This window comes from Eleutherodactylus coqui, chromosome 2 (assembly GCF_035609145.1).
Source record: "Eleutherodactylus coqui strain aEleCoq1 chromosome 2, aEleCoq1.hap1, whole genome shotgun sequence".
In the NCBI taxonomy this organism is placed as follows: Eukaryota; Metazoa; Chordata; class Amphibia; order Anura; family Eleutherodactylidae; genus Eleutherodactylus; species Eleutherodactylus coqui.
In genome coordinates this window covers 322622324-322636440 of record NC_089838.1, presented here as the reverse complement: position 1 = coordinate 322636440, position 14117 = coordinate 322622324, and the positions used below count along the sequence as shown (strand labels likewise).

At 44.3% G+C, this 14117-nt stretch overlaps 1 protein-coding gene across 2 annotated transcripts; it reads left to right on the top strand.

Moving 5' to 3' along the window:
* The first annotated feature begins 3104 nt into the window (after nt 1-3104).
* On the top strand, nt 3105-9582 carry LOC136612988 (probable N-acetyltransferase 16). Of its 2 annotated transcripts, XM_066593770.1 has the most exons (4): nt 3118-3216; nt 3555-3764; nt 7832-8056; nt 8214-9582. In XM_066593770.1, exons 2-4 carry the CDS (start codon nt 3582-3584, stop codon nt 8823-8825), a joined length of 1020 nt encoding a protein of 339 aa, XP_066449867.1. In that variant the 5' UTR covers nt 3118-3216; nt 3555-3581; the 3' UTR covers nt 8826-9582. The 2 variants fall into 2 exon arrangements, with proteins under 2 accessions (XP_066449866.1, XP_066449867.1); XM_066593769.1 differs by having other exon boundaries at nt 3105-3764.
* The last annotated feature ends 4535 nt before the right edge of the window (nt 9583-14117 follow it).

The window sequence follows — 14117 nt, the reverse complement described above, 5'->3', positions numbered from 1 at the left end:
AAGCCTTAGGAGGCCCATGAGTCCTCTCTTCTTCAGATAGGTCACCCAGTACTAGGAATAAAGCCTTAATTGGGGGACCTGTTACAGATTTTTCTTTGGGGCCCAGAAGCTTCAAGTTAGGTAGAATCACTAAAAAAGTATCTTGTCCTTCAAGACCAAAACACCTTGGTTTTAAGGGGTTAATAAATAACCTTGCTGGTGAAGTTGCCGTAGAAGCTTCTGTTAATAGATGGGTAATATGCGGTTATCAGAAACGTTAGATCTATATGGTCCAGCGCCCCATAAACCCTCAAAAGACAAATCCTCTATGACTATTACAGAGCGGCGCACATATCTACCAATGTTCATAAATTACTATTTCACATAAATAAGACCACATCCCGGTCTGAAGAACCTCGTCCCAGAAATGTCTACTTACATCTTACCCATGAGGCAACTGCAAAACCCAAGGAGCAGATGAGGGAAGCAGCGGCCTTGAAGTTATCTGTGCTGCTCTCCCCATCTCCGCCTTATCTTCTTTCTTTTATCTGAAGCTCTTGCTAATGCCAGTATACACTTATTAAGAAAATGCAGTAAGAAGTGCAGCATCCGAGGAGCAGGCCCTAGCCTAGGAGACAGCGGGGATGAGTTGTAGGCTTTGTCACGGTGGCACTACTGTCTCCCACCCGGAGGGTATCCAGGGACACGTCCAACAGGGCTGCGGGCAGGCTATTAAAGTAGTGGGTAACCGGGAACTAAGTTACCTAGGTCCTTCCTTTGGGTTGTCACGGGTGACGCCACCGTTCTTTCCTCTGCAGTGAGGCTGGATGATGAAATGATAGTCCACACACACAGACTAAAGTTGAAAACAAGGCCAGGAACGGTCGTCAATGTTGTTTTACTTGGAAATCTAACACTGAGCAGTTCAACAGCACATATACCAAAGCACAGCACAGGTTTAGGCAGAATTGGTGGTGAGACAGGATGAATATTGGGCCCACAGTCCTAGTTATCTGTGCAGCTCCGCTCCTGGAAAATAACACACTCCTTTTATGTCCGGACTCTCAACCTGTCAACATTCACTCATTCAGACGCCTCTAAGTGCTGCATGGCGATCTCCTCTTTCTCACAGGGGCTTGCAGTAATCCCCAGGTCTCCTGAGATCAGAGATGTCCAAGGGAGACAGGTGATACCTTTCGGCTTCTTCCATTCTCACTTCCACAGCGCTTTAAAGACACATCAACAGATATTCTTGTGTCTTGGCTCTCTGCAAACTGACTAGACTAGACTCCACTACACACACTTTAGACTAAGGCCGCCTATCCATGGGCGTAGCGTTTTCCCACAGCGGATTTCAAGAGCTACATCACAGTGAGAGTGTGGCACGGTCCAGAAGAGAGAGTAGCGACAGCATGTGCTGCTGGTCCCGTAGTACTTATGCAGCATCCGAGGAGCGGACCCTCAGCCAGGGAGACAAACTTGAGCAACTTGAAAACAGTCCAAAACAATCTACATCCACCGTCAGGACACAGGTGAAGGTGGACTCATGGTGTGATGAATCAGCAGGCCAAGTTATCTGTAGGTTTCTGTTCCCGGCCACTCTTTTTCTCACTCTCTCAAACCCTCTACCGGTGCACACTTACTTTCTAGGATAGGCACTCAGCGCTGCACGGTGGGCTCTCACGGACTTGTGGTTTCTCCTGGTCCTTAGCATAGAGGCCTGGGTAGATGGGGGCGCGCTGTTGTGGGCGTCAACAAGCCCTCCTCTACAACTCAAGAAGGCCAACCCATGTCTCCACCCATTCTATCGGCGGAGACAAGTTACACCAGTACCAATGGGGCCCAGGACACAAACATGCCATTCTCTCTGCCTCTTCCATCTTCCCTACACACAGACTGAAAGTTTCCGTGTGCAGACAGGCTCCTCTCTGGATCATTCCAAGCAGATGACTGATAAAAAGACCTCAGTCATGCACTTTGCAAACATATATATAAAACAAGGTCACATGACATACAAAAAGATATATTTCCAGACATAACCCAGACAGTAACCCTTCCAGTGCAGCAGCTAAGCAATACACATCAAATTCGCTCACATAGAAGACACTGACAATACATAAGCACAAAACATACATAGATAATTCAGAAACGTCTAGAAAATTCCGTACATTAACTTCTGTACACTACACTTATAGAGGGCAGAACCTGACAGCACTGTGACAAAGGGTTAATATTCCTTATCCTCTTAAAGCCCCCTATACATATTAGTGTTTTGACATCTGGACCTGCAAAAAACAGCAGCAGGATGACTCTTTAATGTGTATGGGGGCGGCTCAACCCTCCCATGACAGATAGTGATAGATGGAGTCGGGAGAAAGGAGGATCCAAGATGTTCAATTTGCATCGCTGGATCATTTTGTGCCCTGAGAGATAAGCTGGCGGCAGAGGTGTCCGGCTGCCGATTACTGGTCCTTGCACACAAGCGCTTGGCCAAGATGAACGTTCATCTGCATGTGGACACCACATGGGCAGCTCTGAGGATCGGACTATTTCAGGCCTTCAGGGCACTTTTTTTCATGCCGTAACACTTATATTTGTCCACTGTACTCGTATGTGGAACGAATTGTAGTTTTAATGCCCCAGGTATGGCGTACACATAGTCTTTTGACTCACTCTTGTTAATTTTTTTGGCCAGGTAGCAAAGAAAAAATAGCAAATCTGCCATAATTTAAGACCTTTTTTTATTTTACCCCAAACGCCAAACGTTTATAAACAATACAATCATCATTAACAAAATATTTTTACCTAAGAGCGAGATATTTTATTTTGAGGAAGAATGTTTTTTAAATGAAGCTTCTTGTGTTTTCTTTTGTAATCCAACCAAGGGATTTATATCATTAGATTGCATACGGTACATAATGTTTTGGAACACTTATATCAGTTTATACCTTTGGGAGATCTGGAGGGACTATCTTAGGTTTTGCACTGCTATGATGGACTAGCCGGGGAGCCCCCTCCATCTGTCAAGCTCCATAAAAGCCAAAGTTACAATTGGCTGCAGCATCTAGAGGGTTAAATGCCTGGAATCTGGGTGATCACATGGTCACAGCTTGTGTTCTCACAAGATCAGCAGACCATTCTATTGTAGTTATGTCCAGGAAGGAATAACAGTAGAGCATAAGAGATCATAGAGGGTGCAAGAGATTGAAAAGACCTCATAAAAGCTCTTCTAAGACGGTAAGTCCCTCATATCAAACATGTTGTTTACTTTGCATTCTTGAGTCTGACTGAACTAGAGTTTTGCACTTTTGGACTCTCTTAGTAAATGATCAGCAAGTCTAGCTAAGAGTATACTGTTGATATTTAGAGCCTTTCAGATGTCCCAAATCGATAAAAAGCAGAAAGACAAATCAAAGCAATAAACCTCATTTTTAATCCTTAACCCCCCCCCCCCCCAGTCTATCTAAGATTGACAGGTCCTCACCTTTTCCGGATCTGTTCCAGCACGGGGTGTGTCGTACTTGGTGAACTTTATCGCATTATGTAACCTCCTCTTCTTGTTTTTTCTGCTGGAGTGCCCAACCCGATCGCGCAGTGACACCATGGCAGAGGAGACTTCCTTTCCAAAAGTTGATTTTGTACCTGCCACAGCTGAAGACTATGAAGAAGTGATGTCCATCTCTGGTGGGATATACAATGGAGTAGACTATCTGCCTTTCAGGTACCATGCGTGGCTGAAGGATCCACAGAGGAGAATGTTTTTAGCCAAATGTGAAGGGAAAGTGGTGAGTAGAAGGGAGGAGATTCTTGGTGACTCAAGATAACTCCTTCATAAAAAGCATCAATGGTGATAGGCGAAAACGACATCATCACACCCCTCTGGTAGCTGCTTATCTCCTTCAGGAAATCTGAGATTCAACATGCCTAATCTTTCTGCCCCCAAACATGTTCAGTAAGGGTAGAGTCGGTAGACCACCATATTCATTGGATGTTTGTAAAGGTAGAGTGGGTAGACTGCCATATAAATTAGATGGCTGTAAGGGAAGAGTGGGTAGATCGTCTTATACATTGGATGGTTGTAAGGGAATAGTGGGTAGACCGCCATATACATTAGATGGTTGTAATGGAAGAGTGAATAGACCGCCATATACATTAGATGGTTGTAATGGAAGAGTGAATAGACCGCCATATACATTAGATGGTTGTAAGGGAAGAGTGAATAGACCGCCATATACATTAGATGGTTGTAAGGGAAGAGTGGGTAGATCGTCATACACATTATATTGTTGTAAGGAAAGAGTGGGTAAACCGCCATATACATTAGATGGTTGTAAGGGAAGAGTGGGTAGATCGCCATATACATTAGATGGTTGTAAGGGAAGAGTGGATAGACCGCCATATATGTTAGACAGTTGTAAGGGAAGAGTGGGTAGACCGTCATATACATTAGATGGTTGTAAGGGAAGAGTGGGTAGAGTGTCATATACATTAGATGGTTGTAAGGGAAGAGTGGGTAGACCGCCATATACATTAGATGGTTGTAAGGGAAGAGTGGGTAGAGTGTCATATACATTAGATGGTTGTAAGGGAAGAGTGGATAGACCGCCATATACATTAGATGGTTGTAAGGGAAGAGTGGGTAGACCGCCATATACATTAGATGGTTGTAAGGGAAGAGTGGGTAGACCGCCATATACATTAGATGGTTGTAAGGGAAGAGTGGGTAGACCGCCATATACATTAGATGGTTGTAAGGGAAGAGTGGGTAGAGTGTCATATACATTAGATGGTTGTAAGGGAAGAGTGGATAGACCGCCATATACATTAGATGGTTGTAAGGGAAGAGTGGGTAGACCGCCATATACATTAGATGGTTGTAAGGGAAGAGTGGGTAGACTGCCATCGGCAGGACTGGAGTAAGGGCTTATATACTAGGGCAATCTTCCCATCTGTGTGCTGGCTGTGTTGGTAACTGACTCATTATAGTTGATGGGGTCACTCGGATGCGCTTTTTTTCTACACAAAATGATGGTCTGTGTAAGGAAAAAAATTGCAGTGTGTCCTATTGCAGTCCGATTTCTTGGATGACAGTCATTCATGTAAATCAATGGATGAGCAAAGTACATCCATTTGCAGGCTCAGACTGATGAATCCCCCAGTGGGCTCTGAGCTAGGGTGAGCTCAACATAAGATCTACACTTTTTGGGTGAATGGGAGTCAACCAATTCCCGTCTGTCACATTTTCCATGTACTTCAGTGGAAACAGGGCCACGTGCCAATGCAGCCACATCTCTATTGAAGTGTATGGAGAACATAGTGGTCATGTAATATTTGCGTGTAGTTGTACAGAATAAGTCTTACTGGTGGGCCCTGGGCATCCCAGTCCGGCACTGACCGTTTGTACTCTGTTTTTCAAAGATCATTGCTAAAAAAATGCTAGAAAAAATTGGGCCTCCATCTGTCTTTTTGATGTGTGCAGGAAAAAAAAGTTGACACACAGAAGTAAAAAAAAAACGTTACACATATGCATGTAACACACAAATTAAGGCCTCATGTCTACGTAGTGGAATCCGACCCTACCCGGAGCCAGCGACCGCACGTACCTGTCTTCATTCTTCTGTACTGCGGATGTGCGGAAGTGCCAGCCGTTGCGCCAGCTCACATGGGCAGTACCTTTTTTTTTCGTTTTTTTTAAACTGCTTTCCCGCGGTCCATCTGCAATTGAATTGCATTAGGGCCAAGAATCAGATGGCTTCCATTGACTTCAATGGAAGCCGTCCGTGTGGGAACCGCACTGAAATGGAGCATGCTGCGATTTATTTTCTGCACTCAAAGGTCCGTAAAACAAATCCACATTCTTTAATTCAGTTGTGGACATCCATGATTCCCTATGAGTGTATTGAATTGCGGATCTTCCACGCAGGGCCACCGCGCAGATTCCGCAAATCAAATCCGCCTGTGGACATTGGGCCTAAAACGGTTTTGTTTGCCCAGGCTAAAAAAGGTTTTTTGTGCCATTTTTTAACAGCAGTGCGAACTGTAATTCCTCGCCATTGTCGAACCCCCCGCGTACCTTCCGTAGTAGAGTTTATTCAAGAGCTGAATAATTAAATAATGCACATGGAAGAATTGGTGGCAGGAGATGCCCTTGGCTCCAGAGGAGGTGTAGGCCATGGGGGCCATGGATCTCCTTCCAGCATAGGCCAGAGTTCATGAACCTATTAGGGTAATTAGATGAGGCCAACATATCCCCCCTCCTCATTCTGGTCCCATATCCCATTTTTCGGTTTCTTCTCCCACCATACTTATAGCACTGTTTCTTCCCATCCCCCACCTTCCTCTCTTCTTCTCAGTTCTTTCTCTTTTTTTCGATCCCCTACTCCGTTCCTCTTTGTCTCCCCCCCTTGGTTTTTATTTCTCTTTATTTACTCTACCTTTCCCTTCAATGTTGATTTAACAACCCCTTAAGTTAATATTAAGCAGTGTTCTGGTATTTGCAGCCATTCTCTGAAAAACCCACTTAACACAGGGTCAGTCTGAGCTAAAAAGTAAAGTAAACCCTCCAGAAGGGATCTCAACTCAGACTTGGAATTTCTATACAAGCTGAGAGCCTCTTAGACTATATGGACTTTCATCCCGGGCTCTCAGTCCTACCCTAAGTATAAACTGGCGACACTGCTGCAGTTCATTGTAATTATTACTTTTGAACTCTGTTTTTGCCATTTATAATTTTAAAATTAATCAAAGGATTAAACATAAAAGTGCTTTGTTCTTCAACTACCAAAATTAGTCCCGCTCATCTGAATAAGCCCTAAGGTTGGACAAGACCCCGAGCTAAAACTTTGGTGGGGGTCTCTATTTCTTGTCTTATATCTGGCAGACAACTGGTTCTTCCAATCATCAGAAGTTTTAATTGGCTTGGTTAAAGTTGGTGATTCTAAGTTCTCGCAGGTCTCCAAGGTGGTAAACCCCCCAGAAACAGGTCCTGTGTTCCCTCTCTATTACCCGCCCCTGGCAATTAGCTTTGATTTTGGAACTTGAGAAAGCTTTATGTTGTGTTCGAAGGATGTCTAGACTGATACATTGTAGCAATCTTATCTGTTGTGTGGAAAGGCCACAAGTGGAGATCTTGAAAAAGTTGAGGAATTAAGACACAAAGTGTACAGGATGTAGTCAAAAAGCCGTATCCAGCGCTATATCTCAGTACTGGTGTCCTATAGTGAGAAAACTATAGTGTACTTGAATAGGAAGACATTGATGTGCTACATAATGGTACGACGCACTAACCCAGTGGGCCTCAGAACATTAATTTTAATTTTTTGTTGTGGCCTCTTTAAGATATAGAGAGTAAAACCCAATTGCAAAGTTGAAGAGTAGTGTATGAGAAGCAGAAATCTGCTGACCAAGCTTCCCTAGGTGTCCTGGGACCGCTGCTATGACTGAAGTAAGGAAACGTTAATTCTGGTAGTATGGCCTATTCTTTAACTTTGCAATTGGGTTTTGCTGTCTATTCCTTACAAGGGCCACAGTACAAAATTAAAAAACAAGTTTTGGGGCCCCTAGGGACCCGTGCGCTATACCATTGTGTAGCACATCAATGCTTTCCTATTCAAGTATGCTATTATTATCTCAATATAGGACCCCAGTAATGAGATATAGTGCTGGATCGGATTTATAGACTACACCCTGCATTAGAAACTTGAAGAACTTTTCATAAAAACATGACTAGAACAAAGAGGACAATAATAATCTATTTAGGGCAGAGTCATTTCTATGTCCAGAACTTACAGTAGACTGGACAGTTTGTGAATTTCTTTATGTTCATCTTGCTCTTCTCATTATGGATTGTCAGGTGGGCTTCGAGTCATTCATATTGGTTGATGATGGAACGACTGCAGTGATGCAAGGTCTTCGGATAGCCCCCTGGATGAGAGGGCGTGGGTTAGCTGGACTGATTCAAAAGTTTTGCTTCAATACTCTACATTCTGATCACCCAGAGGTTAAAAGAGCCCGTCTGACCCGGGCAGAGAATCCACCAGCTGCCATGTTGACGAAATACAAAGTAATCAACTCTAAGGTGGGTTACTCATTAAAGTTACCTGATTACTATTAACCAGAATGACTTGTTCTGTGCGGTCACTGTTTTGTATAATTACAGCATTTGTCACATGAAATATATAGAGACATCTTCCAAATTTGAACCACTGTCTCCTGTCCTTTATGTTCCTTGTTAGGCAGTGATGCCATTACACCTTCCCGCTGACCAGTTAGAAGCAGTGCTCAACTTAATGGAGTCTCGAGTGAATGATTTGGACAGATCCAAAAACCTAACTATTCTGGGAGCAGAGGAAATTCTCAGATTCTTTGAGGAGTCTAAGTCAAGAGAAGAGCTCCTTTCTGGTGGATTACTAGTTCAAGGCTGGCTCCCTCTTACCACTCATAAGTCCAATTTAAATCTTCTACTGAGACGACAGATTGTCTGGATTTATTCACATCCTGGGGATTCCAATGACTCGGCATCTTCTTCCAGAGTTACAACAAGCTGTGGTGGCACCCAAGCCTATCTACAAGGGTTTCTTAGTCTTGGTACCCCTGCCTATCCAATTCCCTTGGCAGAGGGAGTACACCGTCTAGACATAGATTTGTTCGGAAATGACCCATCTTGTGCTAAGGTCCACATCCTACAGCAGTTGAAGATAGCAGTACAAGCATTGCCTGCAGGGATCGGTATTATCTGTATCCTCCATGCAGATGAGAGTCTTCGGACTGAGCTTGGCCAATTGTGTGAAGGAGTAACTCCATTCCATGTCATGAAGGAACAGATGATAATGGAAATGGAGATCTAGGGTTGCTTGTGTTCTGCTTTCCTGTCTTAGTAAGGTCTTATTTTAGTATATGTCTACAACAGATGTCATTCTTTTTGTTGTTATGATAATTAAACGCTCTTGTACATTATATGGAAAGCATGGATTCCTATGCATCCGTTTTCTATTCCTTAATGGAAGGTTAAGTACACTTTTACCACTAGTTTCTTAAACTTAAAATGTCCAGCCTTTTAGTTCATAAAGCCCGGTGTTAGTCGTTCAGTTGCTGACGCCATTTACACTGAACATTCATCGTTCTGATTCCCGCGATCTAGCAAGGATCTATAGGATGATCAGCCCATGAATAAAGTGCCTTTACTCTATGTCATGGAATATAAAGTGTTAAGTTTCAGAATGCAATAAGTGATGTTTCTTACCTTGTATTGGACTATTGATCCTTAAATAGAAGACTAAAACCTATGCTTTGTAGTGTCAGTAACTAGGATTTTAAGATAAAAAGTCAACAGACAAATTAAATAAGGCTAAGCTATGTTAACAGAGAAGACACACAGCTATAGCAGAACTATTGTCTAATGCAACAGCAATATCCTGACTTAGGTAATTTCTATGTCTGAGACGAGCCTTAAGAGCTTTGAGACTATTTGGTAGATGTCAATAAGCCTTATGATAAGCTTTGTCACCTATGTAACACTAATCTTTGTACCAAGTAACTCTTGAATACACCTTCTTCTTTCTGTATAAGAGTTGGTAATGTTGATAATAAAGTAGAATTCATTGAGATTCTCACTGGAGAAGTGTCTTGACATAACATGGAGTGATCTCATGCTATTGATAGATAATTGCTAGCAATTCTTCTCATTAGGGGCTTCCACATCTACCAATTTGGCACCTGGCAACGAGGTCATCAGATCTGCCCCCTGTAGAAGTTACATAACATGACACAATGTGGCTGATTGGGTGAATAGGTGTCCCGTAACCCCCTTTACGCAGTTGGCCATAAGAAATAAAACAGGATGGAGATGTCCTAAACAGTCTGAAGGGGCTTCATCAAGGAAAATAACTTTACCGCAGTCCTGAGCAGTCCAATCCCTGTACAGTATTTTACCTGATGAAGCCCCTTCAGACTGTTTGGGACAACAGGAAGAATGACTGTCAGGTGAAGAAGAGACGAGCGCTACCATGACCCCTGTATCATGACAAAAGTAAAGCAGCCTGAGACCATTCATGTGAGTGGTTGCTTCTCATCCGAGGGAGGGGGCTCACTCACAGCCTAAGACCACCGCCAAGAAAAAAAGGTATCTAAACGTCCTCCAAGAGCAACTTCTCCCAAACATCCCAGAGCAATGTAGTGATGCACAATGCTTTTCCCACCATAATGGAGCTCCACATCACAAGACAAGAGTGATAACTAAGTGGCTTGGTGAACAAAATATTTACATTTTGTGTCCATGGCTATGAAACTCCCCAGATCTCCATCCCACTGAGAACCTATGGTCAGTCCTCAAAAAGTGGGAGGACAAACAAAAACTCAGAAATCGTGTTAAACTCCAAGCAACGATTAATAATAATGGGTTACCATCAGTCAGGATTTGGCCCAGATGTTGATAAACAGCATGTCAGAGCGAATTGTAGAAGACTTGGAAAATAAGGGTTAACACTCTAAGGGCTCTTACCCACTGGCGATAAATTTTCTTGCGATGCGAGAGTGGGTGAAAACGCAGGATTTTGAAACCAATGATTTTCAATGATAAAATGCAGACACCAGGCTTACAAAAATATATATTTTTTATTTTAACCCATTAAGGACCAAGTGATTTATAAATACGGCTTCAATCCCGACCGATAGTAAATATACGGCATGGGATTAAAGCTGAATAAGTTTAAAAAAATTACAGAATACAATAGAAGTTTATATGAAAAATAGAAACCGACCCACTGCCAGCGAGAACATAAACAGCTGCCATGAGCACCTTGTAACCCCGATTATACAAACTACATGATGAACCCATTCCTGTCATTTATTGTAACGCAAATATCATTTAAAAAATAAAGGACTATAAATTTAAAATCTTTTTTTTTTTTTGCTTTTCGTACAAATTACCCCAAATAAAATAAGAAAAATGGAAAAGAAATTCAGTCGAAAAAAAGAAGGTATTAAAATATAGTCCAGTATGAGACAAAAAATAATTTTTGCAGGCCCGGAAAAACTAATAGGGCCATAAAACCACCCCAGGGGTGGTCAGGGGCATAACTATAGGGGATGCAGAGGATGCAGTTGCACCCGAGCACAGAAGCCTTAGAAGGCCCGTAAGTCCTCTCTTCTTCAGATAGGTCACCCAGTAGTATGAATAAAGCCTTAGTTGGGGGACCTGTTACAGATTTTGCATTGGGGCCCAGAAGCTTCAAGTTAGGTAGAATCACTAAAAATGCATCTTGTCCTTTAAGACAAAAAAACACTGATTTTTACGGGGTTAATAGATAACCTCGGAGGTGAAGTTGCCGTAGAAGCTTCTGTTAATAGATGGGTAATATGCGGTTATTCAGAAACGTTAGATCTATATGGTCCAGCGCCCCATAAACCCTCAAAAGACAAATCCTCTATGACTATTACAGAGCGGCGCACATATCTACCAATGTTCATAAATTACTATTTCACATAAATAAGACCACATCCCGGTCTGAAGAACCTCGTCCCAGAAATGTCTACTTACATCTTACACATGAGGCAACTGCAAAACCCAAGGAGCAGATGAGGGAAGCAGCAGTCCTGAAGTTATCTGTGCTGCTCTCCCCATCTCCGCCTTATCTTCTTTCTCGTATCCGAGGCTCTTGCTAATGCCAGTATACACTTATTGACAAAAAAAATGCAGCAAGAAGAGCAGCATCCGAGGAGCAGGCCCTAGCCTAGGAGACAGCAGGGATGAGTTGTAGGCCTTGTCACGGTGGCACTACTCTCTCCCACCTGGAGGGTAGCCAGGGACACGTCCAACAGGGCTGCGGGCAGGCTATTGGAGTAGTGGGTAACCGGAAACTAAGTTACCTTGGTCCTTCCTTTGAGTTGTCACGGGTGACACCAGCGTTCCTTTCTCTGCGGTGAAGCTGGATGATGAAATGATAGTCCAAACACACAGAATAAAGTTGAAAACAAGGCCAGGAAGGGTCGTCAATGTTGTTTTACTTGGAAATCTAACACTGAACAGTTTAACAGCACATAAGCCAAAGCACAGCACAGGTTTAGTCAGAATTGGCGGTGAGACAGGATGAATATCGGGCCCACAGTCCTAGTTATCTGTACAGCTCTGCTCCTGGAAAATAACACACTCCTTTCATGTCCGGACTCTAAACCTGTCAACATTCACTCATTTAGACGCCTCTAAGTGCTGCATGGCGATCTCCTCTTTCTCACAGGGGTATGCAGTTATCCCGAGGTCTCCTGAGATCAGAGATGTCCAAGGGAGACAGGTGATACCTTTCGGCTTCTTCTATTCTCACTTCCACACCGCTTCAAAGACACATCAACAGATATTCTTGTGTCTTGGCTCTCTGCAGACTGATTGACTAGACTCCACTACACACACTTTAGACTAAGGCCACCTAGCCACGGGCGTAGCGCTTTCTCACAACGGATTTCAAGAGCTACATCACAGTGAGAGTGTGGCACGGTCCAGAAGAGAGAGTAGCGACAGCATGTGCTGCTGGTCCCGTAGTACTTATGCAGCGTCCGAGGAGTGGACCCTCAGTCTGGAAGACAAACTTGAACAACTTGAAAGCAGTCCAAAACAATCTACATCCACTGTCAGGACACTGGTGCAGGAGGACTCGTGGTGTGATGAATCCACAGGCCAAGTTATCTGTAGGTTTCTGTTCCCGGCCACTCTTTTTCTCACTCTCTCAAACTCTCTACTGGTGCACACTTACTTTCTAGGATAGGCACTCAGCGCTGCACGGTGGGCTCTCATGGACTTGTGGTTTCTCCTGGTCCTTAGCATAGAGGCCTGGGTAGATGGGGGCCGGTGCTTGTCTCCATCACAAAAATCGGTGGAGACCTGGGATTGCGCTGTGGGGAGTATAGGGTACACCCACAGTTGCTGATTGTCTGTGCTGTGCGATACTCTCTTGTCTCAGCTTCAAGCAGCTTCCCCACTGGCCTCCCTGCAATGGGCCTGGCTGTAATTGTGTTGCAGCCGGCCTCCCAGCAATATGGCATTCCATTCACGTACCCCAGAAGGCGGCCCCCCTCTCTGTCTTAGTGCAGTTGCCGGAAAGGAGACTGACAGCTGACAGCAGCCTAGACCACAGAGCGCCGGAGGACAGTGAGGGAGCATGGGTACCTGGTGGGGAGACTGACAGTGGCAGCTAGGGAGGACACTGACAGCGCAGCCGGAAGCAAGGATGAGAGGGCAGCACCAAGGGAGAGTGAGGGAGCGCGGCTCCGTCACATGGCACTGCGCAGGGGACACACTGACATTGGGGCCGTGAACAGAGGATGGCAGGGGGGGTGGGGTGCAGAAGCAAAGTGACAGTGAAGATGCAAGTGGGGACGCCAGGGCAGAGAGAACCGATAGACAGCCAATGGCGGCTGACAGTCACAGCGGCCCAGGGAGCATAGACAGCGGGTTCGGCATGGGAGACTCACAGCAGCAGGGTGACGTGGGGTCGGTATGGCAGATGGGAAGCGAGACACTGACAGCAGCATCTTCGGCAGGGGACATGGGAGCGCTGTTGTGGGCGTCAACAAGCCCTCCCCTACAACTCAACCAGGCCAACCCATGTCTCCACCCATTCTTTCAGTAGAGACAAGATACACCAGTACCGATGGGACCAGGACACAAACATGCCATTCTCTCTGCCTCTTCCATCTTCCCTACACACAGACTGAAGGTGTCCGTGTGCAGACAGGCTCCTCTCTCGATCATCCCAATCAGATGGCTGATAAAAAGACCTCAGTCATGCACTTTGCAAACAGATATATAAAACAAGGTCACATGACATACCAAAATATACATTTCCAGACATAACCCAGACAGTAACCCTTCCAGTGCTGCAGCTATGAAATACACATCAAATTCGCTCACATAGAAGACACTGACAATACATAAGTACAAAACATACATAGATAATTCAGAAACATCTAGAAACTTCTGTACATTAACTTCTGTACACTACACTTATAGAGGGCAGAACCTTAAAGCCCCCCATACATATTAGTGTTTTGACATCTGGACCTGCAAAAACAGCAGCAGCATGACTCTTTAATGTGTATGGGGGCGGCTCAACCCTCCCATGACAGATAGTGATACGGTAGGTAGAGTC

Excerpts from the sequence above, each read along its gene's own strand:
- LOC136612988 (XM_066593769.1), top strand. The coding sequence starts at position 3,582 with ATGGCAGAGGAGACTTCCTTTCCAAAAGTTGATTTTGTACCTGCCACA. Across the intron at positions 3,765-7,831 it reads CCAAATGTGAAGGGAAAGTG|GTGGGCTTCGAGTCATTCAT; the intron begins GTGAGTAGAAGG and ends ATGGATTGTCAG. Across the intron at positions 8,057-8,213 it reads ACAAAGTAATCAACTCTAAG|GCAGTGATGCCATTACACCT; the intron begins GTGGGTTACTCA and ends GTTCCTTGTTAG.